Source organism: Trachinotus anak, unplaced genomic scaffold (assembly GCF_046630095.1).
Source record: "Trachinotus anak isolate AG129_WGS33_773 ecotype Australia unplaced genomic scaffold, CSIRO_AGI_Tana_v1 ptg000014l, whole genome shotgun sequence".
Lineage (NCBI taxonomy): Eukaryota > Metazoa > Chordata > Actinopteri > Carangiformes > Carangidae > Trachinotus > Trachinotus anak.
This window is the reverse complement of record NW_027273865.1, coordinates 8,980,408-8,999,179: the sequence shown is the minus strand read 5'-3', so window position 1 is coordinate 8,999,179 and position 18,772 is coordinate 8,980,408. Positions and strand designations below refer to the sequence as shown.

At 37.3% G+C, this 18,772-nt stretch overlaps 4 protein-coding genes across 4 annotated transcripts; all 4 read left to right on the top strand.

Annotated features, from left to right (window-relative positions):
- Nucleotides 1–1,814: 1,814 nt before the first annotated feature.
- On the top strand, nt 1,815–3,895 carry LOC139632257 (olfactory receptor 52E8-like). The gene has a single exon (XM_071497092.1). The coding sequence runs from the start codon at nt 1,915–1,917 to the stop codon at nt 2,878–2,880; it is 966 nt and encodes a 321-aa protein (XP_071353193.1). The 5' UTR covers nt 1,815–1,914; the 3' UTR covers nt 2,881–3,895.
- A 2,523-nt stretch (nt 3,896–6,418) lies between these two features.
- On the top strand, nt 6,419–7,772 carry LOC139632043 (olfactory receptor 2AT4-like). Its single transcript, XM_071496777.1, has one exon. The coding sequence runs from the start codon at nt 6,419–6,421 to the stop codon at nt 7,382–7,384; it is 966 nt and encodes a 321-aa protein (XP_071352878.1). The 3' UTR covers nt 7,385–7,772.
- Nucleotides 7,773–11,293: 3,521 nt separating this feature from the next.
- Nucleotides 11,294–12,424, top strand: LOC139632409 (olfactory receptor 52K1-like). Its single transcript, XM_071497327.1, has one exon. It carries the CDS (start codon nt 11,456–11,458, stop codon nt 12,422–12,424), a length of 969 nt encoding a protein of 322 aa, XP_071353428.1. The 5' UTR covers nt 11,294–11,455.
- Nucleotides 12,425–17,195: 4,771 nt separating this feature from the next.
- LOC139632408 (olfactory receptor 52E8-like) lies at nt 17,196–18,155 on the top strand. Its single transcript, XM_071497326.1, has one exon. It carries the CDS (start codon nt 17,196–17,198, stop codon nt 18,153–18,155), a length of 960 nt encoding a protein of 319 aa, XP_071353427.1.
- The last annotated feature ends 617 nt before the right edge of the window (nt 18,156–18,772 follow it).

Here is an 18,772-nt window from a genome sequence, read left to right as displayed (position 1 = left end):
TTTTTCTATTGGAAGAAGTAAATGAAATGTAAAGAATAAAGAAAAATCACAATCAGTGGGAAAAACAAAAAATCTGTCTCTCTCACTGACTGTTGCTACAGCCAATACAACTTATAAACCAACTAGTGGTAACGATACCAGGCATGCTGCAAAGCCTGTGAGGCTGAGAGTAAACAACTTGTCAATGGCAAACTAATGGGATTTGTCTATCAGGGTTGAAATACCAGATTAGAAAATATTCCTCTGCAAGTAGGGAAGAGGGAGACCACAAAGCAAACATGGCCTGTAGTCTTGGAAGACAGCTGTATGGATTTGTGGGAAATTCCCCAATACTGCTAAGCCTAACCTCTGTTCAGTGGTACATATGTAACTTGTTGACAGGCCAAAATTAAACCTACCTTTGTATTCATGTGCTGTTGTAATTGTCATAGGTAGTTTGTGAGGGAAGAAGCTCCTCCCTTTTCTTTGTAAAACATGAACAAACACATGAAATCCATAGAATCTTTCTTTCTACAGTGCAAACTGTTTATAGTGATCACAGTTATAGTGATTACAGTATTAAGTCTGGGTCTTTAGAGGAAAAAGACTTTAAAACTGCAAGCTGTCGTGTGCTTTCTGACCTATTTCTCTGACTGTCTCTCATCTTGTCTCACCACATCTCATTCACTGACACTAGTCACAATGGCTGAGCAGCATCACATGACTTGTAAAGCTGCACCAGTCAAAACAGAAACACACGGTCAAAATGAAATAATTTTCAATAATTTATCAGTCATAGGTCCGGTTCTGGATAGGACAGCATCTGGGCCTGGACCCGGACTGTGGTTCCCCTTTTAATGACCTTGGCCGATGACTAATGTTACGCTATATACCAGAAATAATTTCTCCCTCGCCACTCTATAATAGTAGTTTCCGTTGGCTGCACAGCACAACTTCTTGTGTATGCTGCAGTTTTAGAGTGGCGGGAAAACTGCTGTTTTATCTGCATGTGAAACTATAATGTTTATCAATACATTATGTGGTATCAGATTGGTGCACAGACTCATGCACTCGCTGATTGCCAACCCAGTATTTTAAACAGGATCAGAGGCACTTCTGATACTACTATTAGAAACGGAACAACTCTAAAATAAAGACAGTTTGAAGCAGAAATAATGAAAAATCTAGTATACTTTTTGTATCTAAATAAATTTAATAATTTTGCCTGTAAATACCTCCGTGTCAGGGTTGCATGTCTGTGGTTTTCCCACAGAATTTGACTTCTTTTGTAGTGTTGCTTCAGGTGGGCTTGACCTAAATTGCATTCAAATTACATAACCAATATAAATAAATAACAATCCATATTTTAATTAAAATTATTTACATCCAAATCCTACCAAACTGACTCCAGATTAGCATGTACACACGCGCCTACATGCCACCCACAAATAAATAGTATCTACTGTATCTAATTACACAGGGCCATTTTAGGACCTAGGGAAAAGAGATGTTTAGAGAAAACTGCTTTTAATGTACTTCTGCTGTAACTTTGTACATATTACAATACATTTGGCAATGATAGCAACGCTGTTGGACTTCAAAAGTTTTGTCACACAGAGCTGGCAAACCTGCTCCTCCTTTATTAAGGAAAACATATTATTTTATGCATTTTCAGTATGTCCCTATAGTTGTGTTCATGAGGTAATGCCCCTCCTCTGTGCATAGAGGAGGGGGTTCAGAGGAGCATATATATGATGCAATATAGAATTCACCTTGGATTGAAGTCCACTGCGAGCTTGATTTTCAGGACTGGGACCTGCTGCTAACCTCCAGCTGAACAATGTTTCACTTCAAAGGTGATAGAGAAACAGCTAGATCATAAAGGCTACTTATCAATATTACCTGAATGATGAACATTTTCACACATGAGTTAGAATGATTTATGAGAACATAACCACAATCAAAGACTTTGTGATACTTGGATTCCCAGGACTTCACCCAACATATTATGGACCTGTGTCTGCTCTTCTTTTCTTCACCTACTTGGTTATCCTTGCTGGAAATATTTTCATCTTAGTTTTTGTTGGGTTTGAGAGGTGTCTTTATAAGCCAACATATCTGATCTTCTGTCATCTGGCAATGAATGATTTGTTATTTGGGACAGTGACTTTGCCAAAAATTATATCCAGATATTGGTGGGATAACAAGATTGTGTCTTTTAGTGCTTGCTTCACTCAGATGTATTTTGTTCATTCTTTGGGAGCTATTAATTCTCTCCTTCTGCTGATAATGGCTCTGGATCGTTTTATTGCAATTTGTCTACCTTTAAAATACCCTGTTCTAATCACAAACAACACTATTTCTGTTGCTTGTGGGTTGTCATGGATTGGGACATTTGTTAGGATGATGGCAGTTGTATTACATGCCCTTACCTTGCCTTACTGTAATTCTAACATCATTGTGCAATGTTATTGTGACCACATTTCAATTACAAGCCTGGCATGTGGTGAAAATGTAAAATATGTTAAGACTGTTGCCGTCAGTCTTGCAATGTTTAGTCTCTTGCTTCCACTTTCCTTTATAATTTTTTCCTACATTTCCATCTTTGTAGTTGTTTTGAGAATTCCAAACGTTGAGGGTAGATACAAAACCTTATCAACTTGTATGCCACAATTATTCATTTCATGCCTGTATTACCTGCCAAGATGTTTTGTTTATCTTGCTAATGCTACAGGGTTTTCCTTCAGTTTGGATTTCCGCATTTTTTTGATATTGTTGTACAGTCTTCTTCCTTGTGCTGTTAATCCAATCATATATTGCCTCAAAACCAAGGATATCAAAGATGTTTTGATAAAGAGATTGAAAAATGCTAAAGTTGGAATGAAGCAAGTTTCAAAGTAAGTAAAGTGCACATGTCAGGATCTGGATATTAAATTCTTATCATATCTCTGTATATTAAAGGAAAAATGTTAATATACATATACTATAGGCTTTATATATTGTTAAGAGTTAATTGTTTTATGAATGAACACATTTTTCAGTTCTACTAACCAGTTTAAAATGCTGTCGTTTGCTTTTTTTTTTTTTGTGTGTGTGTCCTGTCCCGGTACCATAGGCAATCAGTATGAGTGGTCTATATGCCTTGTGTTGTGGGGCAGATTTACTCTGCAAAGGAGGAGTATGGGGTACCCTTCCTGTCGCATATTTTAACTTTATTAAGACCACCGGACCACATCAGGGCAGATTTCATATGATAATGTAATTGATGATTTCCAATGAATGAAAGCAAGAAGGGTCAGGCTTTAGATGGCAGTCACACAATTTAATATTTGTGTGTCTAGTTTGAAGTTTGCTGCTACAACAAAACACAAAAAATTATAGTATCAGCCATGGAAACATGATTGGGGGCCTACTAATAATCATTGTGTTATTAAAATGAGAAGATGCTAAAATGCTTCTGTCAAGTACTGTACATTAGTAAGCTCATTTGATGCAATTTAGAGTATGGGCAGAAAACCTAATAATGTCAGGAACACACTGCCTGGGTTGCATGGCGGCTGTGTAACTGAACTGCAAGCTCTATCTTTCTACATTGAGTTTAGAGGTTACTCAAATGTTTGTTTTGTTACATATTTTTGACAGAATGTCTGTAAGATGCCACTTTCTCCACATGCAGCTACTAAAAAGGTTAGAAAATATAATTCAATTTTTTCATGTCTGAGACATATTCAGATTCAGCCTAGACATAGACAACTATAATGAAAGGTGTAAATTTTACGTAATGTTGTTGGTATGATGTCAATATGACTATCGACAGGGGCCAGATGCATAAGACACTGTGTAGATTCATGACTAAAACTATGGGTCATTGACAAATAAAGCTCTTAAAAATGTTTTTTAAAAAAGTCTTTTTAAAATGGATATTATGCATATTTTTGAAATTAGAGTAATGTGTTTCAACAAGCCTTATTTGTGTTACAACATTTCAAAGTTTTAAATTCATTTTTTGACTGTATTCTTAGCTTCCACCTGACATTTTGGTGGTTTGAGATGCCAAAATATAAAATATATACATTATTATAATGTACTGAAAACATGGTCAGACTACAGCAGTTTTATAGAATAAAATGATGCATGTCATAAATTAATTAAAATTATTTTAAAGGAAAGTAATGCACTCGGACACAAAAATATGCACGTCATGTCAATGACCCCTATATGTACACACAAAACCAGAAATATACATATACATTGTTTTCGTTAGAATTATAAAAGGTGTGTGTACGTGTGATTCCATTTTATAAATCTCATTCATTGAGAAATTGGGCGCACGTGTACGAGCCTCATTTCCACTCCCACAATTAGCCATAAATGGATGAAGACACACGTTAGTCCATCAGTTTGCAGACAAAAACACTGTCCGTGCCACAAGTTGTCAGGCATGACAACAAATACAAATTTTTCCATTTATGAATTGTCAAATTCTTTTAAAACTTATAATGATAATAATGAATTTGAGCTCTGTTAATTTGTCTGTTTTGTTTTATGTTAAACTCTGTCTCCTTGCATTTTCACTTCACTGTATCTCACTTGGCTCGCTCTAAAGAAAATGTGTGCGCATGGTCAAAAGAATGTATGAGGTGCACACAGTTTCACCGAACATTCTGTGTTTATAAATACTAGAGGTGGGAATCACAAGACACGCAGGATACAATGTTATCACGATACTTAACTCACGATACGATTTTATTGCGATTTTAAACATTTTGTGATATGCTGAGTATTGCAATAACATATATTATGATATACAGAAATGTATCACCTTTTTTTAAACTGTAAAATATTTATTCACATATGAATCCACAGCCTGTGACATCTACAAGTCGCAAGTTAATGCAACCCTTTCTGCTGTACTCAAACTTTACGGTTCACTTCTCTGTAGAGCATGGGTATGGCTGTGTCAGTGAAAAAAACATTGCGATTGGCGTCACATACCTGGGTTGTAGTAGGTGATGGATTGTGGTATTTTCTTAGCCAGGTTTTAATTGGGAGGTAGCTTTGTCAAGCGAAGCGTGTCCAGCGTTGGTTGGTTTTTCAGAGGAGCTGATTTAACATTAGCTTTGCCATCCTCAGCTAACGCTATCTCAGGATGGTGGCACGTGAGCTAAGCCCTCATGTTCGTAGTATTCCCAGAGTATTTTATTTTCATATGACACTCCTTTGAAATCCCATGTGTCATATCCATCTCATTTGTCCCATCCTTGTTAAAAAATCCCGAATAAGTCCATATGTTTGATTTAAACGTGGACTGCACCTTTCTGATTTCTTTCTCCAATGCCTCCATCTTTGTTTGTTTTTTTGTTTTTTTTACTGTTTTACTTCCTCCCGCATGCTGACTGTCACCTCTGACCTCTGCTGACCTCACTAAAAAAAAACTTAACAGCACCATCTGTTGGACTGAAAGAGCAATTGATTTTATTATTCTAGTCCTAAAAGGTTTAATTTGTATTTGCAATTTATATAAGATATCCATATTTGGTGTCCCTGTATCGATACAATATTGCCTAGCAAAATATCACAATACTGTATTTTTTCCCCCACCCCTAAGAAATACCAATTCATGTGCGGGAAATGACATACGCATGTTATTTGTGTTTACGCATCATTTATGCATCTGGCCCCAGGTCTTTTTCCTGTCTACTTTTGCTGGGAGCCAAATGCATCACACGAAAAAAAAGGCTTAGATCCTCTGATGCAGTGGGAAAGCAATACTTTCATATACTAACAATTTGGTTTGAAAAGTTTTAGAGGACAAGTAATGTCTGGAATACATTCACCGGCAAAGTTTTCCTCGAACCTTAACCTGGAGTTTTGAGTTGCATTATCGTAACCATAAAGACCTGAATCATGCTTTAGTAAGCAGACATGAATATTGCGTGGGGAAAAATTTAGTATTGATTTTAGTATGTGCTTTTGAAAATGTATGAGGTGGGATGTTAGTAACTGCATCATTTTTGTGCTGTTAATGTGTTAATGTGTCCCTCAAGTTAAACCAACTGTTGCAAAGAGAAAACAAATAAAAAAGCAAATGACTCTTCCATTCATTTTATGCTCCTTTGAGTATATGACAGGTACAACTTGATAAAAGGCTGGTATCACCTGGCATCCAGACATTGTGTTAGGTTTGTGGATACTGAGCTCCGCTCTGGAAAGCAAAACCTAATTCAGTCTGAGTATGGAAGACTCATTTTTGAATAAATGACTTTCAGATATAGAGCATCATTCTGAATAGTTGCATTTTGGTTATCTCACTTGAATTATATGGTATGTTGGCAGTATATTCTCCAAGTAATGTTTTAAAAGTCTAAACTGTACTTTTACCTTGAAGGTCTTTATTTCATGTTTTGGTTGTGATAAATTAATATTGAAAACTGAAATTATGATTGCCAATTTTACAAGGATAAGAAGCTTTTTCATCCTTGGTTTCCCTGGACTTTCACCACAGTATCATGGACCCGTGTCAGCTCTGCTTTTCATCATCTACCTAACTATTGCAATAGGGAACATTTTCATTTTAGCATTTGTTGTCTATGAGAAGTCACTGCAAAAACCAACTTATCTGGTGTTTTGTCACCTGGCACTGAACGACTTAACATTTGGCACTGTGACTCTCCCAAAGATCATATCAAAATACTGGTTTGGTGATGCCACAATTTCATTTTACAGTTGTTTTACACAGATGTTCTTTGTCCACTATTTAGGATCAGTAACTTCTTTCATCTTGTTGGTAATGGCTCTTGATCGATTTATTGCAATATGTATTCCATTGCGTTATCCTGTCCTCATCACAAACAACATCATCTCTGTGCTCTGTGCGTTTGCTTGGTTCATACCTCTGCCTTTGATGGTAGCTGTTGTTCTGCATGTCCTTACTTTGTCGTTCTGTAAATCAAATGTTATTGCTCAGTGCTACTGTGACCACATTTCTATAACAAGTCAGGCATGTGGTGAGGATGTTAAAATAGTTGCAGTCACTTCTCTGTGTGTAGCCATGTTTTGTCTCTTGGTTCCTCTTGCGTTCATCTTATTTTCCTACATTTCCATCATAGTGGTTATTCTGAAAATGTCTAATGCTGCCGGCCGCAAAAAGACCTTATCAACCTGTACCCCACAAATATTTATCACCTGCCTTTTTTACCTGCCCAGATGTTTTGTTTATGTTGCCAATACTGTTGGATTTTCTTTCAGTTTAGATGTTCGCATTTTATTGATATTGTTGTACAGTCTTTTTCCTGCTGCAGTTAATCCAATCATATATTGTTTTAAGACTCAGGATATCAAGCAGATGTTAATGAAGAGGCTGAGGAAAACTAAAATTGGAATAGAGATAAAACTTTCTTATTAATGTAAAGCTGGCAGGTGAAGTAGAATGGACATGATAACACAACAGCATGATTTATTTGAGTTTTCAATGAAGACGAACTCCACCTTCACAATTTGGTCTTTGTACATAACTACCAACTTTGATTGTAGATCTCCAGTCATTTGTTTTTCAAAATTTTAGCCTTGACCTTTTTTGGCCTAGTTTGTTTTTTTCATATTATTACAACTTTAGTGATTAATGTCCAGTTAATTCTAACCATGTTTAAGACAGTTTACATTTTTTTTCTATAACTTGACTTTTTGTGTTTTTATCTTTTTACGTAAGGTCATTAAATACAATTTTGACTTTTATCTAGGTCTGTACCATATGCAAAAAAAATGAAAATTACATCTGGAGAGTATAATTTGTGGGCTGGGGCACTTCTGTAGCACCACAACACTTATGGTGCTAACAATGCACAACAATGTTGTGACACATTTTACCTTTATCAAAATAAAATTGCAGCTCCTGTGATTTGATTATTGAACTTAGCCATACTACAATTTTTATTATATTTCAATTAATTGTACAGACCTTTTTATCCCAGTTTTTTACTGTTTAAATTATATATTAACCTGTGGTTCTGCCCTAATAAAAACAAATAAACTAATGTAATATGCATTATTTGTTCATTACGATTTGGATAAATACTGTTTTATTATAATTATACTGTTTTATAATATCAGATAGCCGGCTGAGCTCATTGGTGTGCACTAGTAATATTGTTGACACTGATCAGATGAACATTGTGTTTCCACATGTTTTTTGCATTTATATGTAGTAATATGAGAATTCAATTCAATTCAATTCAATTTTATTTGTATAGCGCCAAATCATAATATACATTATCTCAAGGCACTTTACAGGGTAAGGTCAAGACCTTACTTTGTTACAGAGAAAAACCCAACAGTTCCCACAACGAGCAAGCGCTTGGCGACAGGGGGGAGGAAAAACTCCCTTTTAACAGGAAGAAACCTCCAACAGAACCGGGCTCAGGGTGGGCGGCCGTCTGCCTCGACCGGTTGGGTTTAGGGGAAGATAGAAAGAGGGGGAGGGGGAGGAGAGGGGAGAGAAGAGAGAGAGACCAGGAACAGCTGTGTCGGTAATGGCGTTATTAATAATAAAGACAGGTAATAGTAATAGTAAAGATGAGTAGTGGTGGATCTGGATCCTGCTGCTCCCGAGGCAGAGATACCTGCAGAATGAGGACAGAGAGAGGGAGAGAGAGGAGGGGTAAACAAAGGGAAATACTATTGTGCTTATGTGTTGGAAACCAGTACAGTCTTTCTGTTCTATGCTTAGACATTCTAAAGTAATCAAGTGCAAAGCATATCTATATGTGACTTTTATTAGCCTGGTGTGATCACTGACTTAACCTCCAAATATCCAGATTGAGATTCAAATTAAAACTATCAACCATACAGAACAGACTACAAATTGCTGACAAAAAGGTAAAGCAATAAAAGCAATATATAATATTAAAACAATAAAACAAATGTATGAATGAGGCTGAATATTCTCAATAGACTGTCCCACTATTACTGCCAAGGATCTGTTGTCCTTACATTTCAGTCTGGAGGCTTAAGGGCAACATGATGTATGTAAAAATAACTCACAGCCATTGTTTTTTATGCTGGCTTTGTCTTGATGACACACATGATCACAGATTAACACATAGCAAAGGTAGTGGCCTATTTCCAAACGCCAGTATGTACAGGTGTTCAGTCCATGTGCAAACAAATCTTTATCACAGAATCTTCAGACTGAATTGACTACACTGAATCCCAGCGACAATGGGTTGGGGCTGTAAATGGCCCTGGTGACATGAATGGGAATGATGGGATGATGGGAACAGGAATCATATTGAAAGAGCAACAGCCACTGGGAAAATACTTGACTGACAAATGGTGAAACTTCATCAGTTCCTCCTCTTTCAGTCAGTCAGGACATTCACAGATATAGCACTGGCCTTTGGCTGGTCCAGGGAAAAAATACAACTGACATAGTCACTGATTTTAGAAAACATTTAAAATCTAACAAAAAAACAAAAAAATGAAATCAGCAAAGCAATTCGTAATTTCCACCTCTATGGTGCTTATCAACTCTCCAGAATAGCCTTTTTTCACATTTGCTCCCAGATGATCCCACATCTCTTAAATAATTTTTCAGTTCGTACAATGTGTGTGGTTTTATTCTATGGGTGTTGATTAATGCAATGTAGAAATGTTGAAAGCAGGACATAGATGACAAGTCCAGTGGCAGCACAACTGCAGTTTCAATGAAATTTTCAGTATGTAATCAACCCATTTTTCGGTGCCTTACTTGTTTGGTAATTTCTTGAACCCAATCAAACCCACTTCTGCCAGGGAGAATGAGTGCTAGTTGTTGTTTGTTTAGGTGGTGCACATGACACTCACTTGCAATAGGCATTTATCATGTCAAAAGACATTTTAAGCTTTATGCACTGGCAAAAAAATTTGTTTTGATTCTACCTTTAGGGGCAGAGATTTGAAAACCTCTGACTTTGGCATCGCTTTCATGGGGGCTTTAATCAAACCAAATCTGTGCAGATATTTTGAGACATTTGAACAAATGCAGTAATCTACCAGAGAAAACTAGAATTACCAGCTCCTGGTTGTATGCTTTCACCACCAAGTTACAGAAAATATGGCCACAATTTCCCCTTCCTGAGTTACAGCATTGAATAATGGCCAGAAGTGGTTGTGCAGTCTAATGAGTTCATCCCTGAGTCCAGGTGAGTGTTTTTGCCAAATCTGAAGAAATTCCCTTGAGGTATTATTGAGATATCACGTTCACGAGTATGGGACGGATGAAGGTCTAGATGGACAGATGGACATACAGATGGATGAACAACCCAAACACATGATGCCTATGGCCCTGGCTGTTGCTGGCGCAGAGGCATAAAAACTATTCCGTGCAGTTATTTTAATATGTTAAGTTCAAGGTCCAACACCTAAGGATTTAGGCACAACATTTGAAATTTATGCAGTAAACCAGTGAATGTGATTCTGATATATGTTCATGGCTAATATTGAGAATCTCAGGAATATCTCAGTTCACTGTGAGCTGAGTCAGTGCCCTCAGCTTTCTGAGGTAACTGGTTTCCTATTACTTTTAGGTAGACCTAAAGGAAAGCGATTACAAAGACTCACATTTGTTAAGGCACTGCCACAACAGTGAAATTTGTGTCCAAAAGACCACATGGAATGTAGCTCAAGGGGTTAAGTGTGCCTTTTTAAAACTATATAGGCTTTGTTTATGTTGATATAAATTGTTTTATATAAAGTGATTTGTTTTTTTCAGTATATTGTTATAAGGAAGAAGATACAATGACACTATTTAGGCACTGCTCAGATTCATTTGAGAATAAGATCCTTTGAGGATATACATGGTCAAATGAGTAAATAACCATCAACTAGGCACAGCACTCACCTTTTAGTTGCTAGCCTGCCATTTGAAAGGTAAGACTCTCAGATTCTAAATGGGAAATACTCAAACCATACTGTATAACTATAATATGTATATTTGTTGAAATAATAACATGTATGTGCTTTTGTCAAAACTTGTGAGGAGAGTAGTATAATTCATGACAAATGCTTTTTACCATTGGGCAGTTTTGGTTTTAAAAGATTTTGGTCAGGTAGAGAGATGAGTGAATAGCATAATATGTAATTACCTTTTGGCCTGCAATTTATGTCTCAAATGCATTAATAATTACTAATGATTATTTCTCAAGTAATTACTCAATCATTTTACTCTATTAAATGTCAAACATAACAGAAAATGCCAGTCACAAATTACCTGAGGCCAAAGCAATGTGTCAAAAGTCCTAATTTTTTCAAAATTATAATCCTATGAAACAGAAAGGCAAGCAAATCTTCACACTAGAGAAGCTTTAACTTGCAAATGTTTTGTGTTTTGTGAGACTAGTAATTCTAATGAATGTTTTTGTCAGTCCATGTTAAATACTAGTTTTGCAATGTCATATGTAATGATTTCTTTGTCTTGGTGCTGATTGTGAAATAGGTGATAATGATCTACACCAATGTGACAAGGATGAGAAGCTTTTTCATCCTTGGTTTCCCTGGACTTTCACCACAGTATCATGGACCCGTGTCAGCTCTGCTTTTCATCATCTACCTAACTATTGCAATAGGGAACATTTTCATTTTAGCATTTGTTGTCTATGAGAAGTCACTGCAAAAACCAACTTATCTGGTGTTTTGTCACCTGGCACTGAACGACTTAACATTTGGCACTGTGACTCTCCCAAAGATCATATCAAAATACTGGTTTGGTGATGCCACAATTTCATTTTACAGTTGTTTTACACAGATGTTCTTTGTCCACTATTTAGGATCAGTAACTTCTTTCATCTTGTTGGTAATGGCTCTTGATCGATTTATTGCAATATGTATTCCATTGCGTTATCCTGTCCTCATCACAAACAACATCATCTCTGTGCTCTGTGCGTTTGCTTGGTTCATACCCGTGTCTTTGATGGTGACTATTGTACTACAAGCCCTCACTTTACCTTACTGTAAATCAAATGTCATTGCTCAATGCTACTGTGACCACATTTCTATAACAAGTCAGGCATGTGGTGAGGATGTTAAAATTGTACAGGTCACTACTCTCTGTATGGCCATGTTTTGTCTTTTGCTTCCTCTTGCGTTCATCTTATTTTCCTACATTTCCATCATAGTGGTTATTCTGAAAATGTCTAATGCTGCCGGCCGCAAAAAGACCTTATCAACCTGTACCCCACAAATATTTATCACCTGCCTTTTTTACCTGCCCAGATGTTTTGTTTATGTTGCCAATACTGTTGGATTTTCTTTCAGTTTAGATGTTCGCATTTTATTGATATTGTTGTACAGTCTTTTTCCTGCTGCAGTTAATCCAATCATATATTGTTTTAAGACTCAGGATATCAAGCAGACTTTGATGAAGAAAGTGAAAACAACTAAGATTGGAATAGAGATAAAACTTTCAGTCTAATAACATACCTCAGCCATCAACTCTAAAAGGTTCACTTGATTTGCAAGAAATGTGACTTTACCTTGCACAACAGAAGCAGTTGTACAAGTTAAAGTTAGCATAATATGTAAATTCTATTTTTATGTGTCCATGCGTGTTTCATTACTGTAAAACATACACTTTGCAGCAGTTCAATTGATAATGCATAAATGGTACTCACTGGTAATTTCAAGTGTGACTACTTTACAAATACTTCACTGTATGTCATACAATGGAAGCAGTGAGGAATAGTAAGAAATAATGCTGTATACCTGGCTTCTGCACTATGACAGGACTCCCGCTACCACAACTATGACCTTGATTTTACTCACATGCATGTGTTTTATGTGTTTAACATTAATTTTTGGGGGTTACAGTTTCAAGGCACATTTACAGGGCACTATACATTCTACTACAATTACAGTAGAACTAAAGGAGGAGCACTGACTAAGCATACCCACACCTTCAAAATGGCCAATAGGAAAGCAGTGCATTTTTTGACGACCAATGACGAAATTACAGAAAACTATGAACACTCGAAAAATAGCTATAAAGGTGATTTTTTTCTGGAGTTTTCATTTGATGGGCAGATGATTCCTCTGGGTGTTCAAGCCTTATCTCTGGGCGGGCAACGCCCACCCCAGGCCACCTATAGACACGCCCCTGATTACATCGCTTGTTTTCTATTTAGTTTTTCTCATTCATTTGCACAGGTGTGCATACACACATGATGAGCCTAACTGTGCAGAAATTTAATTGAACTGAATATGTTTGCTGACATAAACTGCCTGAAACTGGACTTGTATCATGTTTTTTTTATGATTTCAAACAGATTTTTATTTTATTTTTTATTGTGAAAATGTTCGAACCAACTATTTGCTCTGAGCTATTTTCAAATCTCACCTTCTCTTGACACAGTAGAGCCAGACTTATACTACAACTGAAATTATGTCAAAAATATATTCTTGTATTATGTTTAACCTCCTTAACTTATGGCAAGAGCTTTAACTAGGACATCAGAGCACACCTGAAATTATGTTTATATATAACTAATTAGTTTTGCCAAATACATTTTGCCTGGATTATGTTCACAGGTAAAATTTTCTTTTGTGCTATATTCTATGTTCTTGAAGGACTTGAGTTTGACACAAGAGGTTCATATCCTATTGGTTAGGTTTAGATAACATAAGTGCTTTAGTTAAAGCAAGTGTGACCAGGGTTTTACGTTAACCAATTGATTGACACTCTAAGCTTAGCTCAGTGTTGCCATACGATGCCACCCTGGGAATTTCACACAGGGAACTATAACGATCCTTAAGGCACTCAAGTCCGTCAAACAACGGGGCAGGGATGAGATACAAATGACAGAATTACTTTATTAAACATATAAGATTATAAAAAGTATCAAATGGCATTCACACTGATGTTTCGAGGTAAGAAGGGAGACCAGTCAGGGCGGAGGCCTACCAGTAGAGAGATGGGTACAAGGGGTAAGAGGGGTCCCAGGAAAGTCACCCCAAACACTTGTGAAACACACACACACACACAGCACACAGGGAGGAGACACCACCACCGGGGACACCAAATCTACTTCCGTAGTCTCGGCCTCTGAAAAGATGCAGAAACACAATTAAAGATATAGAAACAACAAAAAAATAAACAAAGTCAAACCTCCTAACCGCACAAAAAAGGAAATAACTAAACTGGATAAAAAAACAAATCAATACAAAACAAACTGAATCATAATTGGATAGACAACATAATTATCTGCAACCTGCTCAAAGTGACCACAATAAACGTACAATTAATACAGGCAACCAAAATTACTAATTGCAAGTGGCAGGCAACGTCATCTAAGCTTAATAATTACATGTGGACACTCACATTAGGCAAGTGGACACACACAACAAATATACACACACATAAATTTCTCCTCCCCATTTACATCTAATTAACTAAGAAGTCCGACAGGCCAAAGCAAACAGTGTTGTGGGTGCTGACAACCCTCCGAAAGGCAAGGCAGTCCGAAACGGGGCGACAGTGTTGCCTCCGTCCACAAACGCAGGAGAGGGGAGGAAACCAAGGCCATGCTGCTGCTGCTGCGGCGACCTGCAAACCCACACACAAACTGTTTGCCACATGCGCAGCGCTGCAACAACTCATAATGCATGAAACAGAGGACCCACCAGCAGTAATCGTGTGCACCTCACCAGACCCACAGAACCCAATCTGGCCCTACAACAGAAACAATAGTCTCTCCTTCTTGCTGGCATTGGGAAAAAAAGGTCTCTTGGAGAGTTACATATGACTCTGACCACCCATAAAGCTCCTGTAATATAGTGATTATGCTAGCTGGGTCCTCACGTTCTGCACTCGACCTGTACTCGCTTTGTGAAGTGGTGTGGTGAGAACCACCTGCAGCTGAACGTGGCGAAGACGAAGGAGATGGTGGTGGACTTCAGGAGGAACAAGCCCCTGCCCTCTCCTGTCTGCATCAGTGGGACGGATGTGGATTTAGTGGCCTCATACAAGTACCTGGGTGTAACACTGGACAATAAACTGGACTGGTCCACCAATACAGAGGCCATCTACAAGAAGGGTCAGAGTCGGCTTTACTTCTTGAGGAGGCTCAGGTCTTTTCATGTCTGCAACAAGATGCTGCAGATGTTCTATCAGTCTGTTGTGGCGAGCACCATCTTCTTTGCTGCGGTGTCCTGGGGTGCGGGCATCAAGGCAAAGGACGCCAACAGACTGAACAAACTCATCAAAAAGGCAGAGTCTGTTGTTGGCTCTAAACTTGTCACCCTGGAGGAGGTGGTGGAGGAAAGGATGCTGGCAAAACTGCTGGCAATCATGGACAATCCCTCTCACCCCCTCCACAAAACACTGGACAAGCTGAAGAGCAGTTTCAGCAACAGACTCATTCAACCCCGCTGCTCTAAGGAACGATACAGGAAATCGTTCCTACCTACTGTAATCAGACTGTACAACTCATCTACCTCTGTCAGAGCCAAGATGACACAAGATGACTTGTCACACTTTGCACTCTGAATTTTCATCGCAACACTCCACTCCAAATACTAACCGTATTGATATTATATATCATATTCATACAATATTTGTATCCATCTTTTTGCACTTTCCATTTACATATGCATATACATAGTATATTATTATTTATATCTGCCATTCTGCATTTTTATTTCTTTCTGTCTACCTCTGTATTTTATTCTATTGTATATTTTGTATTATAATACACCGGACAGCTGTAACAAACTAATTTCCCTTCGGGGATGAATAAAGTCATCTATCTATCTATCTATCTATCTACTTGATCTCTTGACGTGCTTCCCCCTCCAAGTGATCAAACATAAAAAATGCCTGATCAGCTGTAGACAAGTGACATGCTCTCATGCAGGCTTGCACCTCTTCAAGCCACTCAGTCAACCCTAAACCTGATCTTCCCCTAAACATAGGACACTTTCTGTCTCAGGGCACATAAATCAGCCTATCCATTGCAGGAGCACTGGCAGTAGAAGAGGCAGTGTTTGGCACAGAAGTGGAGGGCACAGTATTAGGCCTGGACACAGCCACAACCCATTCCTGTCGCAGCCTCTCATTGTCTGCCCTCAGTTGTGTAACTAACTCCCTCAACTCCTGCAATTCTACCTCCATAACCATACCGAACCAGTTACAGTTGCCCTACCTTAAGGGGGGGAACAGCTCCTCTCTGGAGCTCTTCCTGGGTCCACGAAACCAGCTGCTGCTTTGCCTTGAAAGAAAACATAAGTCAAACACTCACACACATAAAACAATATGAACCACAATAAAATAATACAAAGAAAAAATAAAAGGAAAATATTAACAACAAAAACATTAATTATACTTCAGTCTCTTAAAAAGAAATATGTTGTCAGTGCATGCTTTGCATGTCTTTGGTTGGTAAAAAAAAATGCCGGAACTTGGGCGGCATTACATTTCTTTCTGGATATATCTTCTTTTGTATATTGCTTGAATATAAACTTAATCTCCAGGGGAGGGGTTGCAGAACCAGTATGGTAAGGGGGAATGATAAAGCAACCAATGACTGCTTACATGACTGTAATTTAAAGTTTGAAGTAATCATGAATCTGAAACTAATTTTAAAGGAGTCAAATTATAGTGATCGTTTTTTTAAAACTAATTTTGTGTGTCATTAAAACACAGAATAAGAAATCAGTTTTTAAGTTGCAAGTTTAATGATCTTAACTCTTTTTCCCTTTTAGTTTTTTAATGTAACAGGTTTATACTTTCATCATCAGAGATTTTGTGTGGACTGACAAAGCCTTTATATAGTCAACTTTATTTTGAGTTTCTAACCATAAAATCAAGTAGGGCTTTTGACAGAGCTTGTCTTATGTCTTGGACATACTGTATCTTCACATGCTCCATTGTGTACTGTTGCCGCATATTTGCCATGACTGTAAGCCACTGATAGGAAACCAAATATTATTTTATCAAATATCTGTCATGTCAACACAGTGGAGCTCTTTTGGGAATGCAGCCCTTTGGGATCTACCTATTTACATAAAATGTAACAGCAGACAATATGCTGAGCTTTAGGTGTCATTAAAGTGAGATGTTGCAGGATGCTCATGGACCCCATACTGTAAGTATATTGTCCACATTTCTGTATTTTTCTCAACTTGTCTAATAACTACTAAAGCCTCTGTGTTTTCTACTCGATAGGTTTTTATTGTGAATTCAAGTCAATATGTTCTATACTAATGTAACAAGGATAAAAGATTTCTTCATTGTTGGATTTCCTGGACTTTTACCGGAGCATTATGGTCCTGTGTCAGCCCTGCTTCTCATAGTCCTCTTGGCTATAGCTGTGGGAAATGTTTTTATTTTAGTCTTCGTTAAATGTGAACGGTCTCTTCACAAGCCCACATATCTGATCTTTTGCCACCTTGCATTATGTGACTTTGTGTTCGGGGGCGTTACTCTTCCAAAGATTATTTCAAAATATTGGATTGATGACAGCATTATTTCATTTTATGGTTGCTTCACACAAATGTACTTTGTTCATTTTTTAGGGGCAACTCATTCTTTCATCTTGATGGTGATGGCTCTTGATCGTTTTATTGCAGTTTGTGCTCCACTGCGCTACACAGCTGTTTTTACAAACACCACAGTGTCTGTGCTTTGTGGAATATCATGGTTTATGCCAATGACGTGGATGGTGGGCGTAGTTTTAAACGCTCTTGCGTTGCCTTTTTGTAATTCAAACCTAATTTTACATTGCTATTGTGACCATTTATCAATATTAGGACTTGGATGTGAGAATGTCCGAAATTCTAAGATACTTGGACTTGGTCTTGCCATGTTCAGTTTGTTGGTGCCTCTGGGTTTTATTATATTCTCTTATTTTGTTGTCATTGTTGCTGTAATACGAATGTCCAGCTCTGAGGGCCGTATCAAGACTATGTCTACCTGCATGCCACAGCTCTTTATCACCTTTCTGTACTATACGCCGCGGTGTTTTGTGTACCTGGCAAACAATATAGGATTCACTTTCAGTGCTCCAGTTCGTATCGTTGTTGTGATGCTGTACAGTCTTTTACCTGCTGCTGTCAACCCAATAATATACTGTTTCAAAACCAAGGACATTAAAGAATGCTTGAAAAAGAAATTCCTCACAAGGAAAATTAATTTTACAATGAAATCCTGATAAAATACAAAATGAAATTATATAGGTGTACTCTGTCACATGTGCCACTTCCACTAAGTTTTAGAATAAATATGGAGATTTTGCTGCTAACATTCAAGGCACTGCATGTTTAAGCTACTAATTACAGTTTATAAAAACCTCTATGAACCACAAAGTACCCCAAGACCCTCAAGAAGGGGTCTCCTTATTGTTTCAACTAGTAGTAGTGACTGAGACTTTTCTTTTTTGGGTCTGTCGCCTCTGGATTGTGTGAGTAAAGAACCAAAATAATGTTATATCACATCTTAAAACACACTTGTACTTTCAGTACTTCATTTTGCTGGCCTATTGTAACAATTGTGAACGTACCATTAATGCTTTGTTCTTAATGTTATATTACATTATTTTATTCTGTTTTCCACTATTATATTTTCTGGTCTTATATCAATTTATTGCACAATTGATGTTTTATCGTAAAATGCTTTGTAATATGGTGTAAAAAGTGCATTTAAATAAAATTCATGATAATTTATTCTTATAAATATATTTTCTATCGCCATCTTGACATCAAAATAGTCAAATTTTTACTTTAAGGTAATTTGAATAAAACATTTTTCTGGCCTAGAAACACATCTCTC